Genomic DNA, 15,331 nt, shown 5'->3' with positions numbered 1-15,331 from the left:
GGGGTGAGGAAGAGGGAGAGGGAGAGGCAGCAACAGAGCGAGCAGCGCGAGAGGACTCAACAGATTAGGCTGTAGGCTAGGCTAACCATTTAGCTGTAGCTCTGGGATAACGTTAGCCAAGGCTAGGATGACATTAGCAAGTAAATGTAGCCGTCACTTGAACTTAGACGAGAGGGAAAATTAGTTGCAAAATGAAGCCAAAAAATTACCTGTCTGGCAGAAAGCAGGCAACCTCCGCATCCCTTGTGAAATCCTTCTCCTTCAGGCGTTCTTTCCACCTGGAATAAGCAACGCCGATATTCACTCACGTTTTGCCCCGTCCTCGCTTATCTGATCTTTTTCTTTTATTTGGTGGCGTGGTTTCCCTCTTACAGGGCAAAACACATGTGTGGTCCTCCATTTAAAGCGCGAAAGAATCATAAAAGTACAAAGCAGGTTCACGCAGAAGCGCCCCAGATTGATCTTCACCTTAACCGTCTCCAGTGACGGCAAGTTCTAGGTAAACGCGAAAGGCGAAGCGCGTATATCCCTTTCGGACACTGTATTCAAATATGGCGCCCCAAGAGGGCAGCCTCCAGCAGACCGCACCCTGCCTGTGTATATATAGAGAAATCATTCTAAGCCTATGAGAAAGCTAGTTCATATTTGCTAATAAACAACCACGTAAATTACACATTGTAACTTTAACATATTTCATCTAGGTGCAGTTTGGCTTTACTAGATATTTGATATATTCAGTAGATCTATCTTTTTACGACTCGATTTTACAACAAGCCGCAAAAAACTAACGTTACCATCCCAAAAATGCAGTTTCTAGAGTATTAGGTAAAATGTCTGAAATTAGCCGACATTTTAACTTTTTCTTAACATATATCATCTAGATGCAGTGTATTAACTAGTTTGGCTTTACTAGATATTTGATATATTCAGTAGATTTACTTTTTTACGTCACTATTTGACAACTCTAAAACAGGAACAATCACAGTCCCAAAACAAACGATCAAAAGCTGAACCGATGTTGATTCTGCTTTTTGCTTTTCCGTTGGTTGGCTAGAATTTGCGGCGGATAGCGCTGGGACGACGCCATACCTCTGCAGCTATCACAATCTGGCAACCCTGAGCTCCCCCCCGTAACCAACGTAACCAAATCAAAATATTGACATATTTTGGACCCGTCAGAATTTCTAAAACAGTTATTTCTCTACTGTAATTATTTTTTTCAGGAAAATATAGACTTTAATTCGACACCTTTTGTAGACGTTCTATGGATGTTTTTTTTTTGTTTGTTTTTTAAATATTCGTTTTGATGAAAAAGCTATATATATATATATATATATATATATATATATATATATATATATATATATATATATATGACCTTTAAGAGGACAATATGGATCAATGTTTTCACTTTGCATCAATGATATTAGATCATTGATTATTGAATTGATATATCGATTCAGATCGATGGATCGTTACACACCTAATACATACATACAAGGAATATAAGGAATCAAGGTAGTAGTGGTGCAAAAATTATCTATCTCTTGTGGTGGCAGAGATAAATAATTTTGGTAAAATTCCTCCTGAATATTTCCGTAGTTTTGACACTTTATTATAAAGTGTCGTTCTGTTTCTGCAGCTCCTTCGTCACAGTGACAGCACAGCCTGACCTCTCTGTGCAGTCAGGTCTGCCTCTCTCTGTGGTCACTCAGTCCGTACATCAGTGTCAACGTTTTTGTCAGGTTCTTATCGGTTACTGTGGTTTGGCAGTCTGCCACAGGATACTGTCTGTTCAAATTTGTCCCTAGTGTGTGTTGTGAGTGTGAAATATGATACCAATGAGTGGTGTATTTTTATTTTTATTTATATTTAGTTAAGATTTGATTCGGTCTAATCAGGAGGAAACAGCATTTTAAAGTTAAAGCTCTGTGCCAGAAATTCACCAAACAAGTGTGTTTTTGATGAGTCACTTGCAGTCAAAATGGACTCGCGACCCACTTTTGGACCGCTACCCACCAGTTGGGAACCTCTGTCCTAGAGCAAATGAACTGAACTGAAAATGTAATGCTGTGTTTGACTGAAGTCTGTGAAGCTGTTCTGACCCACTGTCTTCTTCACAGCATCAGGCCGCTGAGAAGAGAAGCCACACAGTCGCTAAGACGAAGAGCAGAGGCCTGCCAGCAGACAGGTAGGTCATGCATAGATAATCACAAGTTTATGACGGTGTTATGGTGACTTAGCAGCTATCAATGCTAAAAGAAAATGTTTCATTGCTTTGAAAGATGAGAATGATTTGATCAAGTCTGTGATCTGTACAGACATGGGAAAGGGTGTCCTGTCACTGATGTTAAAATTACTATTGCACGTCTGTCCGTCCTGGAAGAGAGATCCCTCCTCAGTTGCTCCTCCTGAAGTTTCTATCATTTTTTTTCCCTGTCAAAGGGTTTATTGGGGAGATTTTCCTTATCCACTGTGAGGGTCCAAAGGACAGAGGATCGAGGCTGTGCTGCAGGGCTCTGTCAAAGGCCTGTCAGTCTGACTCTGCTCATCACATATCATATTTGTATTATTTTAAACATGTTTGCGATTCCGATTAAGACGTGGAGTATGCCCGTATTAGTCGGGTTTTAGGAGCACTCTTTGGACATGTATACAATGCTTTCGGAATATGTGTCTCAACTGTGTTTTTACCGCAGTTTCACGGCCTCTTGACTGTTAACTGTCGGCTCTGTGCGATGCCGTGGATACGTTGTGCACAGGCCATATCGCCAACAGTTTGCAAGGCTGGAGTAGAAATGCATGCCCAAAAGAAAAGCCCACATTTCTAGTCTGACGGAGAAACACACCTACTTTTAAACATTACGAAAGACTTGGACATCAGCAGGTTTTTGGACTCTCACAAATATCGAAACACCAACGTTTTCAGAAAAGTGGCTGGAGGGATAAAAGAGGGAGGAAACTGTTCCACATGTTTGGGCGCGTTAATCGGTGTATGCACGACTGCATGTAAACAGGAATATAAATGAAATTAAAAAAAAAAAAAAAATTAAAAAAAAAAAAAACGGAAAATCTTGTGCGTGTAAATGTACTTACTGTTGTTTCTCTTTTGACTTCACCGTGTCCCCTTACTGTCTCATCTCCATCTCCTTTCAGGGATAAGGGCAAGGTGAAGGGTGCCGCCTTTGTAGCCAACGGCAGGTTGGTACCAGCTCTGTCACCTCAGAGGAAAGGTGAGTGTCTGGATGGCTGTTGTAATTCTTGTAATGTAAGTTAACATGTCATTAAGTGTCAATCCTCCTGGTGTAGTCTCTAGTGTCTGTCCAAACGACTCATCTGCATAATGTTTAAAAAAATATTCAGGTGATTCTGCGTCTGAAAGCCCTGCATTAAACATTACAACCCTGAAGACTGAGCCTTCAGATTGGTTTCATCCTCCTCTCAGAATAACCTTTAATGTGAAGTTCACCCTGTGCTATTATTTGCACACAATGCCAAGCTGATGGCTCGTGTGGAAAGTGTTCCTGTACGCTGCTCGTTTGGCTCGCATATCAGTACGGAGAGTAGGTGCTGCAGCAGAGGCTGTGACAGCGTAAGGAAACCATACCTTAACGGCTGTGGTGATTGTCGTTTCCATGGATACAGTGAACAAGCCAGGCTGCACAGATGCTGTGAAAATTAAAGTATCTACATTTTTAAACTCATTCTAGGTATTTGTACAAAATGGTCTAAAAATCTACAGAGATGTCTGGAAATTTGAGTCTGGAAAAGTACGGAAAATGTGCAGGAATGCTCCTGTTTATGTCCCCCAAAGCATTATGGGAAGTGTAGTTCCAAAACGTGGTTATGGTAGAGATGATTATCTACCAAATAAAAGTAAGACAAAGAATAATAATATTAATAGATTGATTGGCATTATCCAAATTTCGTCTGGCAGGGGGATATTTGATTATGGGTCCTCAAAAAGTTGTGTGATTTTTTTAAATTTTGTTTATGAAAATGTGGGAACTCTGTACAGAAGGCTTTTGAAATGAAGTTCCTTATCTGCAGAAGTGGTTTTACTTATCTAACCAAGCAGCTCGTACACAGACACACTCATAGACCAAGTATGAAACAGTACTATCACAAAGCCACAGGCTGTTAGAGATTTTTTTGGTTGGATATATCAAATAATATCCTCTCGATCGCGCTGAGTTAAGCCATGCCACGCCAGTTTGTGCTTCCATTGTCAGTTTAGACGTGCTAAGCTACACCGGACATGGACATTCTCCAGAGTAGGTCCAAAAGCCAGGCTACCCATCTTCAAGCGGGTAGTGGTGACGTCTTGCTGACCACACCAAAACCCCATGTTCACTATCAGCCACATTAGATGTTGTGTGAAGTTGCTGCTCAAAAACTCAACATTTCCTTGTCTTGCTGCTTCACAGTAAAAGTTTTTACGTAACAAATAAGGGGGACTTTTATTGTGAAGAATCTACAGGAAATCAAATGTGTTACTACTGTATTAGTGGAACTTTGTTAGCAGCGTCTCTTCAATAAAGGCAAGTCTAATAATACGGCAGGGAGGAAAGGAAAAGCAGAGTGAGTTGTTCATGAAGAGCTGCAGACAACAGGCTCTTACTGCACCTCTGCAAACAGCTCACCTCCAACAGGTAAACTTCTTTCACCTGCCCTGCTGTGGAAAAACACATGCAGTCAGTTAAAGTAACACCGTCAAGAAGGTAGCCCGGCTGTAATGGAAATACAAATCCCTGCTGTGCTAGGCTGACAGCCCAAATCAAGCCAAACCAAGCCAGGTCAACCCACGTCTGTCAAAAAGGGACATAAGTGGCTTTATATATTGATCATTAAACAAAGCACTGCTGTTCAGGCTGTTACTGCTTGAAGTGATGTCAGACCCTGTTCCAGATAGCTCCGCACTGCTTTACACCATAAGTCAATATAAATAATCATATAATAGGCTCATACTTTCAGATGAATGCTCTGTCACCTGGTGTTTGGTTGGTCGCTTGTCTGCGGTTTAACACACAGATGTTGTTGCAGATGGAGGTTCTGGTCCAGATACGTTTGGTGAAACATCATCAGAAAGCTACAGCTCTCCATCCAGCCCTCAGCACCGAGGACCAGAGAGCCTGGACAGTGAGGACGACAACAACAAAGGTAAAGGCAAAATATATAATTTAAACATTAATGTCATAAACATGCGGGCGACTAGTAGACTAATGGCCCTAAATGATGACTCCTGGTGGGGCAGCCCTACTTCTATTATTGTCTTCAGTTAAAAGGATGTTTGTGTAACATCCACTTACCTGCTCTTGTTTCTCTGTTAGATACCGACAGCCACTCTGATGACTCGAGCAAAGGTCTGGGCCCTGGCATGTTCTTTGCCCATCAGACTGATCCAACTGCAGCAGGAGCCATTCCCTCTGTTCACCCCCTGTCTTCCAGCAACCACCAGGCCCAAATGGAGCCGCTCTGCCCAGAGACCAGCACAGATTTCCCCCCTCTCTCCTTCATGCGCTCTCTGCCCTATGTGCTCCCGAACGGGACTGCTGACTCTCCACTTCCACTGGTCCCTCATCCCGGCCAAAGCATCGTCCCCGATGGGAAGCCCTCGCCTGGGACCCTGATGATGCAGATGCCCCTAGTGCCTCCAGGACCTGGAATTGTGGGAGACCCGGAGAAGAGGGACATACTTCCAACCTTTGGGATAGCACCTATTGGCCTCCACCCTTCAGGAAGTCCTGCTGTGCAGCCTCTGGTTCAGAGGTTCAAAACACCAATGTCTCACAGCCAAGGTGGCACTGACGGAGCTTCAGGGAGTGGTTCTGCTCCTGCTGCCCCGCAGGCTTCACACCAAGCTGTGAGAGCCATCAGTATCATGTCTCCTGGCCCCACATCCTACTCCTCTCCTCTTCAGCAGTCTCTGCCCTGCCAAGATCCGGCCAGCGTCACCTCGGGCCTGGCCTCCTCTCTGCCACATGTGGAGACTTCACACGCCAAGCACCCCGGCTTAACCTTACCATCTGGCCTGCCTTCTCCCTACACCCTGCCCCCGGTCCCCACCTCTGTCATGCCTACTGTAGGAGCACCTGCAGCCAGTGGAATAGCTCCATCTCCTGGACATGTACAAGCAGCTGTTCCTCCAGCTGTGCCCACCCACACCCCTGGACCCGCTCCCAGCCCCAGCCCAGCACTTACTCACAGCACCGCACACAGCGACTGTACATCCTACAGCAACAGCAGCGCTTCCTGTGGAAGTGCTCCTGTTGCCCCGGGCAACCTTGTTAATCCTCAGCAAACCCAGCCGCAACAGTTGCCCCCCCAGCAGCCAACACCACCACAACAGCCACCACCGCCGCCGCCACCGCAGCAGCAGCAGATGGGCTGTGGGACCTGTGGCTGTCACAACAACTGCGGTGGCCGAGGCAGCGTCAGTAACAACAACAGCGTCAGTGTCCCCGGCTGCCAGGCACCTTTATTCTTCTCCCACCAGATGGCAGCAGCAGCAGCGCGACAGGTGTTCAGCGTCCAACCGCCTCTCTTCCAGCTCACAAGCCTGTGCAGTAACAGTTACCTCACCCAGGCTCAGCCTCCTCACCAGGCCAACGGCGCTGCCACCCTGCCCCCCTTCTTCCCCAGCGCTCCACCTCCCGCGCACCCGTCCCCCTACGGCCCCCTCCACACTCACTCTCACAGTCACGCAGACGTGCCATCACATATGCTGGGCACCCAGGCGGCAGCGGTGGCGGCCGCCGCAGCTGCAAACTACAACCTCCAGCAGCAGATGGCGCCGGCGGCATCGTTCTGCCACCGTGTCTACCAGCATGTGTACCCAAATCACCTGGGGATGCTGCCTGCTGCTGCACTGGGGGGAGGTGGAGTCAATAAGAAGAGTGGCAATGTGTCCTGTTATAACTGTGGTGTGAGTGGCCACTACGCTCAGGACTGCAACCAACCCACCATAGACTCCACACAGCAAGGTAGTGCAGCTACACGGAACAGGGACAAACAGAGGACCCCTTAGTTTTCCTCCCCCAGAACCCCCAAACAGTCTTTGGCATCAGATGCCACTTTCCACTGCACGGCACGTTCCTCTGTGCTCGCTGTGTTTGGTTTTACATTGGCAAAAGTTATGGATAGTACCTGGTACTTTCTTTTTGGTACCACCTCGGTTTAGATTACAAGAGAGCTGAGCTGATACTAGAAGGAGGAGTTAAAACACTGTACACCACTGATCTCTAGTGATGGCCAAATGAAGCCTCATGAAGCATTTTCTTTATTTCCTGAGCCCACTAGATGCCGCTTTTTGTTCAACAAAAGGTTGAAAGCACACTGAATTGCCATTCTTTGAGCCTCTCTCTTTAAACCATGAGCGCCATCTAGTGGGCTCAGAAAATAAAGAAAATGCTTCATGAGGCTTCATTTGGCCATCACTACTGATCACTAGTGCGACATGGGACTTCCTGTACAGCCATGCAAAACAACACGCTGAACAATTGAAGTTGAATTGAAGTAAAAGGATTCACTAAGTGTCTCTTTGAGGACGATGTCATGGCAGTTTCACACGGCAGCACTGTCACAATCAGCTCAGAACCCCTCCCACACTGAGGGGGTACGGTCTGGTACCAAAAGTGGGTTGAGCTGAACTTTACATTGGAAATTACATTTTATAGTTTCAGCTCTGGTGGGTCACCTCAGTCCAGGTTCTAAGTGAGCTGAGGCGATACTAGAAGGTGGAGTTTAAACACTGCAGACCACTGATTGGTCAGCGAGAACCGTCAAAAGCTCAGCGCAGGACTTCCTGCGTCCTTCCATTTTAAAAAAAGCCAAGCTACCGTCTGCGATGTTTAAATTCTCTTGACCAAGATTTTAACAAATGGCAGCCTGCAAAACTTCACTATACACTAAATACACAGTACAATCAAATAAGAGCAGACGTTCTGTTTGGTTGCTGATGAAAGAATCCAGTGTCACGTTAAGGATGTCGTAGCAGTTTGACGCTGTGTCACCGTGGCGATCAGCTGAGAATCCCGCCTACACTCAGGGGTTACTCTCTGGAAAACAAAATAGAGAAAAGGAGCTGGTACCAAAAGTGAGTCAGGTCAAGTCGAGCCGTGCAGTGGAAATGAGAAATCACTGTTTATCATTTCGCACCCTTTGGGACAGTCTCGTCCACTCTGTGTGGGGCGGTGTCGGATGATTCCCTCAGAAAAGTTTAGGGAAGCAGCTGTGTGCGGCACTTAGGGGATCTTCCTCCTTTAAATCTGTTTTTTTAAAACACACACATATGAAAACACTTATGATAAATCTCACTTAGTGTTCTGAGTGCAGTGTCTCCTTTGCCTTATTTTGGTGTGCCAAGCTGTAATGTGTGTGTTACTGCCCCCTGTGGCTGACGGCTGTAAGACACCCACTGCAAATGTTTTTTGGGACATTTTTTTCTGCCTCCGCCACAAGTCAGTCCCTCCAGGATTCCACTTTTCTTTTTTTTTTTTTCGTGGCCTAAAATGCCAAATTTCATTTTGGCTTTTTTTTTTTTAATTGCAATGTTTTTAGTCTATTTATTATTTTTATTATTTTTGCAATGAAATAGCAGAAGCATGTGGAAATTACACAAATAGTTGGGGTGTTTTCGCCACTAACCCTTCACATATTTATATATTTTGAAACTCACCTTGATTCTTTCAGCACGTGCAATAGATCTGGATACAACAGCCTCAATCATGCTGATTTCTCTCATCTGTCGAGTGTGTTTTGCAGCAGTTAAGTGTTTGTCAATTGATGTCGTTTGTGTTTCACCACAAAGCACCCGGTGTAAATCTGTTTACCTCTGCTCTTGTGCAGAACTTTAAGGAATTGCCTTGTATGGTCCTCAGCAGTAATCTTTGTTGGCAAATGTGTAACGTTCATGTGGCAGGAGTCATCTTCACAACCACATAACGAGGAAGTGAGTTTGGTGACGTTATTCGGGGAACGGCTAGGATTGGTGAAACTCAAGTTGCACAGCATTCACAGGGATTGGTTGAATTTGTGTTAATCATTGCGACTGTGACATCACAACATCCTGGAGGGGCTGATAAGTGGCGGCAGTGCCTGGACTAGTGACACCAAGACGGACCACCTGCACAGCTGCTTCTCTAAGCTTCTCTATGGGAAGCACGTGTCCCACATGGTGGCTGACACAGTCCCAGTGTTACTACTTAACTTTGCACATGCAGGTCGAAACTGTCGCTGAAATGAAGTAAAGGCAAACCACTGGAAGCCAGGACGGTACGAAACACTCGGCACACAGTTTAAGGTGGTTCAAATGAGCTGAATTACGACCGTAAAAATGTAAAGTGTTCATGAACAAGGCCCTCGCCGACCTTTAGTAATGTTCAGACTGTTCTTTTGTTCAACTGTGACTGATTGTATATCCTCTGTGTGTTTGGATGCATCTCCGTATGTGTGCATGTGTGTGTTGGTGTCCACATTGCAGGTGGCTTCCGGTTAAAGTATGCAGCCTCCCACATTTCAGAAGCACTTGACAATGCCGACTGAAGAAGAAGAGAGGATGAAGAGGAGTTCCTCCGGTCTTGTTTCCACAGCGACGGTCATCTGTTCTTCCAGGCGCTGTGTGCGAGCAGTGCACTTCAGGAAAAAAGAAAAAAAAAAAAATCTCAAAAAGAAAGTGACCTGCCAAGGGCTCAGTGGACAAAGCCTAAGTACTTGTGCCTGAGAAAATCTTGTTCCCATGGAGATGATTCACTGTCTCGTGCACACCGACGGTCCACGTGACTCCCGCTCCCTTCCCTTTTAGTTTGTCTTTGATATTTTTGCACTGAGGGGTTGGAAACGATTAACTTATTACTTAATTATTAGAAAGAGATTTTGAGGATTTTGTTTTTACATGACGGTGGAGACTTGTCTCAGCTGAAAAAAAAAAAAAGTTCTTATACACTTCTTTCTAAAACAGCGTATTTATGCTTTTTTCCTCATTATTACTGTTCACCTAGGATTTTACTGTCGGACAGAGTTGTACAGCAGTTTTCAACGTTTAAATCAGAAATCAAAAAAGTAATGTTAGCAAAATGAGTTTTATGTTTTTCATTTTCAGTTTTGCTGTAAGGTTTTTGAATGTACACCTTCTCATTTAAGGAATGTGACTGTATCAAAGTGTATGGATCTCATGCATTTTTACCACTTGATATATGTTGTGGTTGGAAGGTAATTGCTGCTTTGTAATGTTATTATTTTCATTTTTAAGATAGTTTTACTTGGTGAAATGCACTAAAGCGACGCAGGAACACAAGTGCACTAAAACAGTTTGCACCACAGCCGAGCAGGTGTGAGAATTTATTCATTTTGTACTCTACAAATTAAGACAGCAAAACTAATTGGCTGATACAGCGTTCACTGTTGTAGTGTGCTTTAGTATTTCAGGTGTGAAGCAGCTTTTTCTGTTAACACCACAGAGAGGGAGAGATCTCTGTGTTTTAAAACTACAGATAGAAATACAGCAGAAGAGAAACTCATTCTTGTCTCATCTCAGTCAGTGAGACATCCACTACCTGTACAGTTTGGTGTCGCTGGGTGCTGTCTCCAGGAGCCTCTAGAGAGGATTTAGACAGTTTAGTACCAGAATGTCAGCTGTTGCTTTCGTCAGTGTTTAGCGCACAACTCTGCAGAGCGTGGAGCAAGCGTCAAACTAGTGTGGATTCATTTATGAAGGATAGACAAACAGAAGCAGACAGCACACCTCGAGCTATACCAACTGAGTCATCAAGACATTTCCATAGAGAAACACTACTCTCCTACCCTGTTGGTATATTAAAGGAACGCTTCAGCCGCAAAATTAAAATCTGTACATTCATAACTTACTGCGTTTTATGTTGAATTCATGAAGAAAAGATTGTTTTTTTCACATGCCTCCACTGTGAACGGAGAATCCAAAAAAATGAGAACATTCTTTATGAACTGAAGTCAATGGGGTCCATGTTTATCAACAGCAAAACTATTTTAAACATTGTTCACAAACTCTCACACGACTTGTGCAGTATAATCTTAAGTCTTGTTTATCCTGTCGTGTGCTCAGTGCTTCCCAAACACATGTATTTTAACTAAAACGTTAGCCACTCAAGTGTTTTATATTGGAATGTTTTAACGTTTAGGAAGTACTGAGCATACAACAGGATAAATGAGATTTGGATTATACTTCACGAGTTGTGTAAGTGTAAACTACTATTTGAGATAGGTTAGCTATTGTTGAACGTCGTCCACAAAGGATGTTAGCCACCTTTTTTTTTTTTTTTTGTTTGTTTGTTTGATTTTTTTTTTTTTTTTGATTTTTTTTTTGGGATTCTTGTATGCTCAGTACTTCCCAGACACAGGTATTTTAGCTAAAACGTTACCTGCTTTAAGCTCGTTAATGCTCAGCGTGCGCTACTTGTAGGGGGAAGTGTTTTATATTGGAACGTTTTAGCCAAAATGTATGTGTTTAGGAAGTACCGAGCACACGACAGGATAAATGAGATTTGGATTCTACTACACAAGTTATGTAAACTGATGTTTCCATAGAACGTCGTCCCCATTTGCATCAGTTCAAGAAGAATGTTAGCCTTTTTGGATTCTCCGTTCACCACGGAAGCCTGAGAGAAAAACGTTTTCTTCATGATATTCAACGTGAAACAAAGTTTGTAATGAATATACAGATGGTCATTTTATGGTTCAAGTATTCTTTAACTACAAAGTAAAGTGTGTTTTATATTTGTATGTTTGATCACATCTTTAAGAGCCTGTGTAAGAGCCCACGCTAAAAGACAGCCGTGGGCAGTAACTGACTGTTTCTGTACTTGTTAATTTAATGAATAAATCTAGTATGGATTTTCTTTAGTTTTGTTTTGTCACCAGACTGTTGATAACTGACCTTAGATGTCTGACAAACCTGATGTCATGTGACTACGTCTTCTGAACTGAGATCCCTCTATGTGGATAAAAACACTTGAACACTTACAAAACAGCAATTGACAGAACCATCTATACTGTAATGCCTACATATGATTTGAAGCTTTGAGCTCATCAGTGCTTTATAGAGGTTTTAAAAGGTATTTTGGGAAACATTTGAAATGATGGAAGGAGGCGGTGTTTGAGAATGTGGAGTCCCGATGTGTACAGTGTTAAGGAATAAATGAAACTGTTGGTAAAATAATTTGAAACAATCGAAGCTCAGCTCATTATTATGAAATGTTATTTTATTATTGTCTGTTTTAAAGTTCAGTTTTGTTTCATAATATGTCAACATTGATTTGATGTTGTTGCTCTAGCTAACACGTGCTAACTGGCTAAATCTGGGAGGAGTTGATGAGCTGGCAGTCTTAAAGAATACTTCACCTGCAAAATGATGCGTGAAATTTGTGAAGAAAACAATTTTCCCTCACATACCTCCACGGTCAACCAAATAAGGTAAACCACCTTCAAAGTTCTCAAGAATTCAAGGTAACGGTGGGTGAGTAGTTTTTTTACTGTTGTGAAACGTGACACCCCATGACTTGAATTCATGAAGAATGTTTGTCTTTTTGGATTCTTCAGTCACCATAGAGGCAAGCGAGCAAAACAAACTTCTCCCTAAGAATTCAAGGTAACGGGAAGAGTAGTTTTTTTACTGTCACGAAATGTGACGCCCCGTGACTTGAATTCATGAAGAATGTTTGCCTTTCTCGTTTGCCTCCACGGTGAACGAAGAATCCAAAAAAGACAAACATTAATCATGAATTCAAGTCATGGGGTGTCGCGCTTCACGACATTAAAAAAAAAAACTACTTACGCTGTTACCTCGAATTCTTGAGAAGAACTTTGTCTTTTTTTGGATTCTTTGTCCATTGTGGAGGCAAGCGAGAAAAACAAAGTTCTCCTCAAGAATTGAAGGTAACGGGAAGAGTAGTTTTTTTACTGTCGTGAAACGTGATGCCCCGTGACTTGAATTCATAAAGAATGTTTGCTTTTCTCGCTTGCCTCCTGGTGAATGAAGAATCCAAAAAAGACAAACATTCTTCATAAATTCAAGTCATGGGGCGTCACGCTTCATGACATTAAAAAAAAAAAAAAACTACTCACGCAGTTGCCTTGAATTCTTGAGGAGAAAAACAAAGTTCTCCTCAAGAATTCAAGGCAACGGCGTGAGTATTTTTATTTATTTTTTTTATGTTGTGAAGCGTGACGCCCCATGACTTGAATTCATGAAGAATGATTGCTTTTCTTGCTTGCCTCCTGGTGAATGAAGAATCCAAAAAAGACAAACATTCTTCATAAATTCAAGTCATGGGGCGTCACGCTTCACAACATTAAAAAAAAAACTACTCACGCCGTTGCCTTGAATTCTTGAGAACTTTGTCTTTGTCTTTTTCTTCGTCCATTGTGGAGGCAAGTGAGAAAAACAAAGTTCTCAAAACTTCAAGGTAACGGTGGGTGAGTATTTTTAGTGTCGTGAAACGTGACGCCCCATGACCTGAATTTATGAAGAATGTTTGTCTTTCTTGGATTTTTCGGTCACCATGGAGGCAAGCGAGAAAAACAAACTTCTCCCTAAGAATTCAAGGTAACAGGAAGGGTAGGTTTTTTTATTTTTGTGAAACGTGACGCCCCATGACTTGAATTCTTGAAGAATGTATGTTTTTCTAGGTTGCCTTCACGGTGAACGAAGAATCCAAAAAGGACAAACATTCTTCATGATTTCAAGTCATGGGGTGTCACGTTTCACAACAATAAAAAAAACTACTCACCCATGTTACCTTGAATTCTTGAGGGGAACTTTGTCTTTTTTGGATTCTTTGTCCATTGTGGAGGCAGCCGAGAAAAACGAAGTTCTCCTCAGGAATGAAAGGTAACGGAGTGAGTAATTGATGTACAAATGGTCTTTTTGGGGGTGGAGTATTCTTAGGACGTGATGCGCTGAGAGGGTGAGAGGTTGGTTACAACACCACGGTCATGAAAAGTGATAAAAGTGTCACTGGGAAACATGCCATTAAATGATAGAAATGTCCATACTGAAACAAAATTTCATAATAATGAGATGGTTTATATATTTTACACACTATTGTCATGTTTACTTCATAATATATTATAATTTTTTTTTTTTTCTAGCTGTTGAACACTTTAGGGTTCCATATTAGAAAGTGTGTATACGGAGCTACAGTTCTCATACTTCAAAATAAATACGAGGTAACAAGATAACATTGAACATCTCCTGGCCTTGTGGTAGTTGTGTGTGTGTGTGTGTGTGTGTGTGTAAAGTCTCTCTCAGACGACAGAAATATGTTCAGATTTCCCGGCAGCCCAGAGGCCAATACTTCTCAGTGATGCTCTCACTTATTTATTCTAGTTTCTCCTAATTAATGTGGTTATTTCACACTTTGCTCAGCAGCGTTGTGTCCAGCTGTGTTCGTAATCAGGTGTGAGTGTGTGTGTGACTGTGCTTCTCAGTTGTTTTCAGAGCTGTGTGGATGCTCTGCTTGTTTTTGTCAGCTCAGCCTCCTGTCAGCGCATCAGTTCGATTAATATCTATGCATACGCACTTGTTTTCCGGAGTTCTTACAGTGACATTTAGGAGAAGCCGGCGGTGGAGACGATGAGATGTTTCATGTAAACCTGTAAAAGGATTCACACCCTCAAACACACTGCTATTAGATCGGACTGTCTCCAGTTTCACTTTGAACATTATTTATGTTTCTTTTGTTCGACACTTGAAGTGGATCAGAGGATCTCAGAGTTCTGGATCATGTGATCACAAGCAGTGAGCAGAAGTGGACCAGTCAGATCAGGAGGGAAGCCCAGTGTATAGAACTGAAGATTCACCAAACAACCCAAGTGTAGTTTTGTTGACCTTGATGGTTTGATAAATGCTGTACTGTACATTTGCAAGTGGTCACTCTGCTGCCACCCTCAGTTGTAATGTTTACTGTACTCTTTGATATCTATGTATTGGAAAGGTCAAATATATTTCTAGAGCGGAATTTGGATTTTATGCAACTTGTTGATCTGTTGTTTTTCCTGTAATTAAAAGCAATAAATATAAAAATGGAAAGCAAATTTGGCCTGGCAAATGTTATTTATATACAGAAAATAGTAGATCAACACTTAGAGACGTTGACTGTAGACATTTGGGAATCTGAGGACAGTCAGCAGTTACAGTTTTTGTCAGTTGGACACAACACTGCCACTTCCATCACAAACTGAAAGACTTCATGAACTGAATATTTAACAGCACAACACATGATGTTTATCTCAAGAGAAAGATCATTTGTGAAAAGATAAAAACAAGTTTATCTCTCTAGGACTAAACTAATTCAAAGAT

The 15,331-nt window shown here is 42.6% G+C and overlaps 1 protein-coding gene across 4 annotated transcripts in view; it reads left to right on the top strand.

Moving 5' to 3' along the window:
* The window catches only part of zcchc2 (zinc finger, CCHC domain containing 2), a 38,737-nt gene extending 28,663 nt beyond the window's left edge, over nt 1-10,074 (top strand). For all 4 annotated transcript variants that reach the window (XM_033638681.2, XM_033638680.2, XM_078162808.1 and 1 more), the window contains exons 10-14: nt 2,124-2,191; nt 3,157-3,233; nt 5,044-5,160; nt 5,331-6,983; nt 9,482-10,074. In XM_033638681.2, coding sequence (XP_033494572.1) covers nt 2,124-2,191; nt 3,157-3,233; nt 5,044-5,160; nt 5,331-6,983; nt 9,482-9,543 — 1,977 coding nt within the window. In that variant the 3' untranslated portion in view covers nt 9,544-10,074. The remainder of the gene's footprint in view (nt 1-2,123; nt 2,192-3,156; nt 3,234-5,043; nt 5,161-5,330; nt 6,984-9,481) is intronic.
* Nucleotides 10,075-15,331: the final 5,257 nt, after the last annotated feature.

The sequence above is a fragment of the Epinephelus lanceolatus genome, chromosome 20 (assembly GCF_041903045.1).
Source record: "Epinephelus lanceolatus isolate andai-2023 chromosome 20, ASM4190304v1, whole genome shotgun sequence".
Lineage (NCBI taxonomy): Eukaryota > Metazoa > Chordata > Actinopteri > Perciformes > Serranidae > Epinephelus > Epinephelus lanceolatus.
The sequence above is the reverse complement of the archived record's forward strand: the minus strand, read 5'-3'. Positions and strand labels throughout refer to the sequence as shown.